The sequence below is a fragment of the Anser cygnoides genome, chromosome Z (genome assembly GCF_040182565.1).
Source record: "Anser cygnoides isolate HZ-2024a breed goose chromosome Z, Taihu_goose_T2T_genome, whole genome shotgun sequence".
Taxonomy (NCBI): Eukaryota; Metazoa; Chordata; class Aves; order Anseriformes; family Anatidae; genus Anser; species Anser cygnoides.
This window is the reverse complement of record NC_089912.1, coordinates 11557943-11568116: the sequence shown is the minus strand read 5'-3', so window position 1 is coordinate 11568116 and position 10174 is coordinate 11557943. Positions and strand designations below refer to the sequence as shown.

At 45.8% G+C, this 10174-nt stretch overlaps 1 protein-coding gene across 4 annotated transcripts in view; it reads right to left on the bottom strand.

Annotated features, from left to right (window-relative positions):
- Nucleotides 1-49: 49 nt before the first annotated feature.
- The window catches only part of ECPAS (Ecm29 proteasome adaptor and scaffold), a 68299-nt gene continuing 58174 nt past the window's right edge, over nt 50-10174 (bottom strand). For all 4 annotated transcript variants that reach the window (XM_066988105.1, XM_048051385.2, XM_048051386.2 and 1 more), the window contains 10 exons: nt 10027-10093; nt 9296-9487; nt 8165-8373; nt 6722-6765; nt 5925-6117; nt 5437-5581; nt 4932-5037; nt 4669-4757; nt 3497-3568; nt 50-2918 (listed from right to left, as the gene is read on the bottom strand). In XM_066988105.1, the coding sequence (XP_066844206.1) occupies nt 2779-2918; nt 3497-3568; nt 4669-4757; nt 4932-5037; nt 5437-5581; nt 5925-6117; nt 6722-6765; nt 8165-8373; nt 9296-9487; nt 10027-10093 (1257 nt within the window). In that variant the 3' untranslated portion in view covers nt 50-2778. The remainder of the gene's footprint in view (nt 2919-3496; nt 3569-4668; nt 4758-4931; nt 5038-5436; nt 5582-5924; nt 6118-6721; nt 6766-8164; nt 8374-9295; nt 9488-10026; nt 10094-10174) is intronic.

The window sequence follows — 10174 nt, the reverse complement described above, 5'->3', positions numbered from 1 at the left end:
AAATACTTGCGTGTGTGTGTGGGAGTGGAAATTACCAGTTACTTCCGAGACGAGGTCATGCATTTTTTATTTAATTTTACCTTTTTGGTAAGCAACAGGGTTTTCTTTCAGTCAGTCCATTTACATACTCCGACAGTACAGATTGCAGTGAATTTGATGGAGATCTTGCAACATTAGAAAACTTTTCTCAATATACATCCATTTAAGCAACAGCTTGTAGGTCAGAACGAGTGCTAGTGTCCAATCTGCACACTGCACTCCTGGTATACAAAGCAGCATTGCAGCAGCACAAGAAATGCCCACACTGGGCAAAGTACAGTGTGTTTTACATAGTGCAATCACTTTTAGAGGAAAAACTCTAGGAAAGGCCACATCTATTTGTTTATTTTTCAATCCTGTCAAGTTTACAAATGAGAGGGGGGTAGAAATCAAACCTCCGACTGAATTAACTGTTGTACAGGTAGGTTTTGTGTATAGGCACGTGCTTTAGAGAGGAGCTCTGAATCTGTTCTGGAATCACAAGAAAGACATATTGCTTTGTGATTCAGAAAGCATTTATGCCATCTCTAACTTTCCTAACACTCTTGGCCAGAGTTGTTAATCCAGCTGTTTTTAGAGTTCCTAGAATATGCTCTTCCCTCTAGTGTAAATCCCCAATAAAGAAATTCAGGTTGCTATTGTCAATGATTACAGTTATTCTACTTACAGTCTTTCGACCACGTGAGGCGTTGCCTCTGAATACTCCAGTCCACAGTGAAAAAAATCAGATTACCAGAGACTTGGAGACTCTTTGCTTTTCTGTAACTGTCACTCCAACCAATACGAAAAAACCCAAGTCAGACAATGAACTGCTACAGCAAAGCATCACTGGTAATATTCATCTAATACAAAAAAAAAAAAAAAAAAAAGAGCACTCATGACACTACATGTCATGGTAAGCAAGTTTTGAAAGATATCGTAAAGTGATTTGCCCAGTAAAATTTTAAAATATACACTGTGCTCAATAAGTTCAAACTACACGTAAACAAAGAGCAGCTCCCTGCAACAAGGTGTAAATCAAAACGTTATAGCACCAGCTCCCAGCACCAAGAAGTTGCCCACTGACCAGTTCCAAGTGTACAATGCATTAGTGCTCGCTGAGGTTTCTGCTACAGAAGAGCCACAGTGGGACAGCTCTGCCCATTTCTGCAGATATTTTCTCACCGGGTGGGTATGAATTAAATTCCTCCCTTCCCATGGATAAAGTCAGACAACTAGATTGTTACAGTACCAGAAAACACTGAATGGGAAATGGCACCTGAGGGAAAAGTAGGTACTGTATACCTGATTCTGAATAAATGGGCATGGAGGAAAGGTGACGTTATCTGAACAACTCTCTCCCTCGTAGATTGCATCTGAAAGGAGCTGCAGACCGCATGAAAAGAAACGAACGTCCCTGTGCTGAAAGCCATGGACATGATATCGCCCACACTAATGATTTTATTTCACCATCAGCAAAGCATTTATCCCCAAAAAACTGTACACTTGCTCCTGGTCAGGTTATGGTGCAGTGCTAACTTTATGCTATGAAAAGTCTGTTGCTATAGTGGTCAGGTTTGTCTTTTATCTGAGGAGGGCAACAAGGGGACAGGTAGCATGGCCACATCATCAAATAGCAATTTTACTCCACGTTAATGCAGATATAATCTTTCTTCTTAAGTGCAAATTAAAAAGTATCTGCTAGAAACCAGCATGACTTGGGCTGCTGAGAAATGACATACGATTCAGTTTCTTACAAATATTGACAATTCTAAATCATTACAGGTTTCCAAAGCAAGAACAGGGTTACGGACATGAAGGGGGAAAAAACATTACCACTATTAAAAAAAAAAAGTATCATTGCAAACTTCGAACACTCTTCAAAAACATATCTAGAAAAGACTGTTTTCCTTTTTTTTTTTTCTGCAGCTGAGGAGTGTCCATGCAAAACAATTTTGAGAAGAGCAGTGTTCCATCTGGGCACCAACTAGGCCCTATTTTATCCCACACAGCTCAGTAAAGTGCTCTCTTGTGCATCCTTTGAGGAAAAAAGTTCTCATTTAAAGTTTGGGAGGCCGAGGTTACTAGCTGGGGAAGGCATAGTCTCGGTCAATCCATTCTGAGGTCAGAGAAGAAGGAACGAGAGAAGTTAACAGTACTCTGCCTTTCATAACTCACAGACAACAGGCTGCAAAGGAGGAGCAAACAGGAGAAGCAGAGGTGGATGTCAGATGAAACCCTGCCCCTGGGAAGCCTCAGAAGTCTAACACAGACTTCATCAGAGGCAGCATTTCATTCGTTACAGGTAACACACACTAGCTCTACTGCAGAGTCCCAAAGATCCACTGTTTAGACACCAGGTAACAGATCTCCGCGTGGTATCAGTGAAAATCAAATACGCTTTTCACTTCCTGTGCTGGTGGTTTTTCAATAATTGCTTTGAAGGACAAAGGGGATCTGAGAAACATTCTTTTGCCGATCTAAAGAAAAAAAAAAAGCATCTTGCCCTCAACATTTTCTATAATGCACACTTATAAACATTCTAGGGCAGATCATTAGAGGTATTTACTGACAAAACAATAACTAATCATCAGCTTAAAAGAGTAAAAGTAACATTAATGGGGAACAGAATTTAAGGCATTTTATTTTGGCCAGGAATTATGCATGCTACAGAGTAATCTTCATTTTCCCATTTGGTTTTCAGACCACTGCACTTTTTTTGTTGTTTTACATGGCACTTCATAGTTTGTGTTTTACAATTTAGTTAAGATTTTCAAGTGTTTTCTTCAATATAAATGCTTTTTCCTGTAGCTCGGGTCTGCTATCTGATGCCATTGTAGATAACGAATGAATGAGGTGCTCTCTGCTTTCTGCTGTCAGGCTTTCCCACTGTTTAGTTTCTGTGAAGACAAACAGACAGACACCACGGTAAATACCAGTCTGTCAGAAAAAAAAACACAACAAATAGTCTCCATCCCTGCACAGGCTGAAAGTGACCACCTCACATCTCGCGGCTCTTCCAGGGGAAGAGCTGCTGAGGAGGAAAATTCAGCTGGACACTCAGTGCATGTGCTACCTGCTGCACAGGTAGCCGTGCCGATTCAGACCAGGCTGAACTTGATTGTCTCGGCCTGCACTATAGGACTGCAAGGGCCTGAAGAACCACATTTCCCACTTCAAAACTGCTGCACGTAATGCAAGAAGAATGCATTATACACAGTCCTTGCTCCCTCCCTGCTGGACATTTTACCAAGGAGCATCCAACTGCACTTTAGACCTGGACTTCATCCACAACTGCTTCCACCCCCTCCAAGTTCTCCCAGTCACCAAGCACAAAAATCCAAGTCCCAAGCCACCCCTAAAGCACCCAGTGCTGCAATCAGAACGTAATGCCATCTCTCCACCTTCCCAGGCCGCATAGCCACGTACCTTCTATACCAAACAGCAACTCTCCCATGTGGCAAGCAAAAAGACTCACCTTGCAGTTTGGTGAAGAGCAGTTGTATCACAGACAAAGCTTCTGTTCTTATGGACGTGTAGCTTTTGTTTTCTAAGGGATTTGAAAACAGCAACAACAACAAAACAGATTCAGAACCAAAGGCACACTAATTGTACAAACAGCAGTTACCACTGTGGTCTGCAGACTACTCTTAGCACAGCTAAATGAGCTAATTTATGCTGCCAGTCTGCAATGGTACCCAATTAGATATATCCAAATGGCAGAAAGTGACCAAATAGCGGCTAACAGGTCCACCAAGCCTTGTGTATCACCTGTCCTTTTACCGCAGTACTGTTCCTCACACATGTTGAATTGGAATAAAGTTCACATAACTGCAATGTGACCACAAACAACTTCTGTGCGCATCATGGACTTTTATTTTTCTAAGTTGTAATGGCTATAAATCATCCAGGTTTTAAAGAGCAGTATTAAGTACAGGTACACAAACCCTATGCTGTCAAACACAAGATTGTCACATGAAAATACTTAGTCTCCTGAACTAAAATCTCCTTAAAGCCTCCGCTGAGGTTTAACAGTTAAAAGAAACTGGACTGTACTAACTTCTCCAAAGCAGCTCACCAGAAACACGAGCTGCATGTGGGTGCGAGGGGACTGGGCACTGTTACAGCCACAGGGCAAGTGGCAACACCACCCAAGTAATAACCAGCCCTGGACTGTCCAATTTACATAGGTATCACTTGTATTTCTGTGGTTGCCCTCCCGAGGGAGAGCACAAACTGCCTCAAAGCCTTGGAGCTTCATGCACTAGCTGCCTCAGCAAATTCTGGGCACCTCCAATGCATGTGTATCCAAAAGGACTGATCTGGGGAAGGAAAAAAACTTGGGTTTCATTAAATCAGTAATAGATTGACTGGGTGGGGTTCATCTTCCGCTCTGGAGAGGTATCACAGGAGCGTCTCTCCTCCTGTACTTCTCTTTTTGAAGCTCTCTCGCACCTGAGGGATTTACCTTTCTGAGCACAGCACCCTGCACAATACTGTCCTGATGAACAGCTACTGCAGCGCAAGGCAGGATGTGTCCTATCTGACAGTCTGTGCTTGTTCTGCATTTTCTGAACCAGCCAACACCCGAAGAGGAAATGTATTAACAAGCAATTCATTATCAACACAAACTGGAAAACATCCATTTACCTAAAGAATGGGTGATAGATGAACAGGTTTCCAACAGTATTTCTGTCAAAGCCCCAGGGTCTGAGTGTTCCTCCTCAAACAGCGCTAGCCTGTCAAATGCAAAAACAGACACCCTGTATCACTGGGACAGAAGTCTGTTCTGCTTCCTCTGAAAATCCAGTAAACATCACTGCCGTATCACTGCATGCTTTCCGTCATTTCATTGAACAGTTTGAAGCAACAAGAAAAGAAACATCAAAGAGGAGGGCAGAAAGGAGAATTACCCTTGAAAGTAGGCATTCATGGCTTGTAGCACTCCAAGCTGCACTTTCCACGTACTGAGTTTCAGACGGTCACACATTAACTTACAAAACTCTTGTCGATAGCAACCTAGAGAAAATGAAGGATTTGTGTTACCCTTATGTTACCACAGGGAGAGGCAGAATTAAACGCTTCCTGTCCTGTCTCTCAAATGTTCCTCGCGCTGTGCTCCAAGTGACATCAAGCTAGACTCATGGTATACAACCAAATCAACATCCTGTAAGAAACGGCACCAAAAATCTTTACCAATCAAGGTAGGACAACGCTCATTAAGAATCACTTTCAGTGATTCTTAATCACTGAATCCTGATAAGGAGCTACTTGGTACGTTTTGGCCTGCTAATAAAGACATCCTTTTTTTTCCAGCATATCCATGGACCTCCCCATAAGTCTTCCCATACCCAACATGGTCTCTAGGTCCCTCCCTCCTCGCCCTGTCCGTTTGATTTTCACTGTTAGATGACTTACGCTGTGTCTCCGGGCTCCTTGGCCATGCTTTGCCCAGGGTCTCGAAGGCACAGATCAGGGACTCCATCTGCATCTCCTTCTCCCTCATGTCCTCGTCCTCTTCGTCGTGCTTCGGTAAACCCGTGCCTGTGCTCTCGAGAGAGTTCTGCAGAGGCCACGTGGGGAAGGTGTGATCAGCAGGGGATGAGGGCAGACCAGACACACACTTAGCTCAATTCAGTGTCTCCTTGCAATTTGCTCACACCAGTCCTCGCACCCAACCAGTACAGATCAGCATGACCCACCCTGGCCTTGCATCCAAACAGCTCTCTGTGCTGTGAGAGTCTGAAGTGCAGAGCTGCAAAGCACTGCAGGCACTCGATACAAGCGCTCTACACAGCTTCCTAGGAATCTCCTGCTGCCTGTAGAGCAGCCAGGATTTAACTTTTAGCTGGGGTGATGCTAGGCACCACAGAAAAGAGGGAAAACCCAAGACACTGAACCGTCACCTTCTTTATCATGGGGAAGATGATATCTGCCAGCTCCTGGAACCGGTCCTCCTTTGTTGCCTGCAGCACTCCAGCCGCGCAGCGCAGCGCCACCATCTTGTACTTCAGGTTCTCCTTCCGACACTCCTTCAGGACAGCCTGGACAACATCGCTGATGCTCGGCTGGCCAGGCACCGAATTCTGCAGCTCTGCACTGCAACGTGAAGCACACAGAGACTTATCAGGCCCACATCAGCCCCCCTCCAAAAACTGCTTTTCCCACAGATCACAAACAATACCCATGTTCAGACGTAGGACTGCCAACCGACGCTGCAACTGCATCTACACTCTTGTGCTCTTCTTCGCTCTTACCTTGTCCATTCTCCATGATTTTCTTTCCAGTCTTTCCTCATGCAGTTTCAATGCACTTTTCCTCCCTCACTACTTCTTCCTCTTTCTCCCTTCTCCCCTTCAAAGTGTTGATCCTTCCCCTTAATCTACTCTTTCTTATTAGCAACTCTGGCCTTTCAACTTCCTCCTCCTTGCCCTAAATCAACTGCTTAGCTCTGAACATCCCTCTGAAGCATTGCCTGTCCCTCCCAGCCCTCACCAGCGACCCACACGCTGACATAAGGATTGGAGAGAGACTCCTCACAACCTGATGGGAGATCAAAATGGCGTTCAGAACTTTCTACCTCTTCTTGCAGAAAAGCAGGAGGAGGTAGTCTCCCGTTCACCAGCCAGGCAGCAACCCCGTGCAACAACCTCCTATTTGAGTTCCCAGACCCTGAGGGTGCCACCTTTTTCAAGACACTTACCTGCATGCAGAGATGACACTGGCAATGGCCTTTAACAGCTCCTCCTGCAATGAGTAAGACAGATACCACTGAGATATGCTCCACAAACAAACAGCAGGGTCCTGCTGCACAAGGGAGTCCTTTGCACTCCACTGATAGAGGTACAAGGGAAATAAATCCAAGACACCAGCCAAGAGAAGCAATGTTTTGCTCCTGACACTTCTCCTAGGCTGCTGCCAAGGCCGCAGAAGCCTTGACTTTCCATCTGCACTGAACAGCAGTGTAAAGGGGTCTTGCAGCACCTCTGAGCACAAGCTAGTCTCCCCTTCAAGGCTTGAATACAGTACACCGGAACTAAGTGAGTTTGCAGATGACACTAAATGAAGAGCTGTTGACTCCTTTGAGGGTAGAAAGGCCTTGCAGAGAGATCTTGACAGATTGGAGAGCTGGGCAATCACCAACAACATGAAGTTTAACAACAGCAAGAGCTGGATTCTGCACCTGGGACAGGGCAACACTGAATACACATACAGACTGGGGGATGAGACGCTGGAGAGCAGCCCCACGTAAAGGCATCTGGGGGTTCGGGTTGACAGCCAGCTGAACCCGAGCCAGCAGTGTGCCCTGGCAGCCAGGAGGGCTGGGGTGCGTCAGGCCCAGCACTGCCACGGGTCAAGGAAACAGACTGTCCTGCTCTGCTCTGCGCTGGTGCGGCCTCACCTCGAGCACTGTGGGCAGTTCCGGGCACCACAATATAAGAAGGACATGAAACCATTAGGCAGCTTCCTAAGGAGGGCTACAAAGATGGTGAAGGAGTCTGGAGTGGCAGACACACGTACAGCGGCTGAGGTCCCTGGGTTCGCTCAGCCCAGAGCAGAGCAGGCCGAGGGGAGGCCTCATGGCGGCCTGCAGCTCCCTCACGAGGGGAGCGGAGGGGCAGGCGCTGAGCTCTGCTCTCTGGGGACAGCGACAGGACCCGAGGGAACGGCATGGAGCTGGGACAGGGGAGGGTCAGGCTGGGGGTTAGGGAACGGTTCTGCACCCAGAGGGGGGTCGGGCACTGGGACAGGCTCCCCAGGGCAGTGGGCACGGCACCGAGCTGCCAGAGATCAGGAAGCATTTGGGCAGCACTGTCAGACATCTGGGTCAGATTTTTGGGTGGTCCTGTGTGGAGCCAGGAGTTGGACTCAAGGACTTGCGTGGGACCCTTCCAAATCAGGATGTTGTATGATTATATTATATCATAGTCTATGGGGAAACCCAGCTCCAAAAGCAATCTAACTCCACCTCTGTTCATCTCCCCTGGCACTTATGTATGACAGGCGCAGGGCCAACATCAAGCTCCCCAAGCCAGAGGTCATGCATGTGGTCCTCTGCAATGAAGAACATCGCATTTCCTGCCTCAAGGGACAAGTGCTGGACAAATGCTCACAGCAATCCACAGGGTACCAGTTCCATTTTTACCTTCCCAGTCCACGTTCTCCCTGGCAGACCCTGCAGCAGTGCAGAGAGCACTATTCCCAGATGCGGAGGTACAAGGGAGCCAGTCTGTTTGGCAACTGATGCCATGGCAGCCGCTCCCTGGGCTTTCATCTTCCAGGATTGTGACTGCAAGGCCTTCTGTGTAATCGCTATCAACTCCTGCATATACAGCCTGATGCCACCCTGAGTACCTGCACAGAGGAAACAGAGGAACAGAGGAAAGTTGTAATTTTGCCACAAAGAGAACAAATATTTGATCTTACTAAAAAAACAAACGAGAAGGGGGCTATTAGAGATTTCTGGATTTTTATGAGACTTCAGGCAAAACAGCAAAGAATTCTTCACAGGCTGACTGAAGATAGGTTCTGTTTTCCAGGTGCTTCCAAATAACATCTTTAGATTTGTTTTATCTAGAGACAGAGCTCATCTCACTCTTTCCACATGGCAGACACTATACACTGTGTTAGCTAGTTTCTAGGAAATGAACAAGTCACTGGAAAACCCTTTTGCAGTTCCTTTTCCAAACTCCAGAAATGTATTCTACTGACTGAGGGACCAGATCTGAAACCAGGTCACAGAAGAAACCAGCAAAACCATTCCACCATGCATACAGATCTTCCTTTACAGACAGAAAGCATAGCAGAATAGCCCTTCTAATATTGTAGATTCATTTACTGAAGTTAAAACCACAGGCATCACTAGAGGAACAGATGAGATCTCCAGCCCCAGAGAGGGGCTGAAGTTCCCTTTAAGTTTAGGGCGTGCAGCAGCTCCTAAACGTGGCACTGAAATTTCCAAAGATGTTCAGCTACCTGCAGCACTATAAGGGCTGCATTACAGTGGCATTAAGTGCCTCACAATCATAAACTGTTCATCCTGACTGAGTTTGTGTATCTTCAGCTATCGACAGCTCTGTAATTATTTCAGATAGGCTCAGAGAAGCTAACCTGCTCAAACTCTTACAGGACATCTTGAGCAAGGAAGAAAATGAAAACAAGCTTCCCACATTGTTTGGTATGAGAACGCCCTATTTTCAAAATGGATTTCCAGAAAGCATGATATTTTGTGGCTCATGCATCACAGAAAGCTTTTACCACTCTTAATGCAACTTACCAGGTACATTTTCCTGCCAAACTTCAGCCCACAAAGTAGAATCCTCTCTCTCTCCTTTCTCTTCATCGGGAACCTCATGCATACCAAGAAAAGCCAATGGCAACACCTGTTTGGCGTGGTTCTTCACTACGTCTGGACTGTAGCGTCCCATAGCATGTACAGTTAAAGCACAGCCTGTCCTGTACACTGGTTCTGAAGAAGCAAAACAATCACATTACCACTGTGAGGTAGGTTTTTTCCTTTGACAGCTTTCGGTCTGCCTCTTGGGAAACAGAGGAATGCCATCACATGATGATGCATGGGAATTATCCCGCTGGTGAAGGCGTTCTGGTTTTATCCGGGATGAGTTAATTTTTTTTTTCCTAGGGGCTTGTATGATGCTGCATTTTGGATCTTTGATGAAAATAGTGGTGATAACACACCAATGATTTTAGAAAGCAGCAGCTGAATTCCTTGTTTTGCTTTGCTGTGTGCGCAGCTTTCGCATTACTTAGTAAACTGTTTTTATCTCAACCCATGAGTTCTCACAATTCTACCTTTCTGATTCTCTCCCCCATCCCACCTGGGGAGAGTGAGTGAGCAGCTGGGTGGTGCTTAGCTGCCCGACAGGATTAAACCACAACAGAAAACAAGTGTCACAGTACAGAAACGTTTCTTTACCAGCTTCTGCCAGCATCAAGAACCCTTTTATGCACTATATTCTGTAATGGAATATCCAAGAAGCAACATACCTTCCTTTTCCATGTACCAACTGCTGAGTTTGTGCAGCAGCTTTTCAGTGCTACTGTCCCGAGAAGTCTGTAACAGAGAAGAGACTCAGACCACTCATCAGACTGCTCAAACACTTGGGGGGGAAAAAAAAAAAAAAAAAAGGAAAGA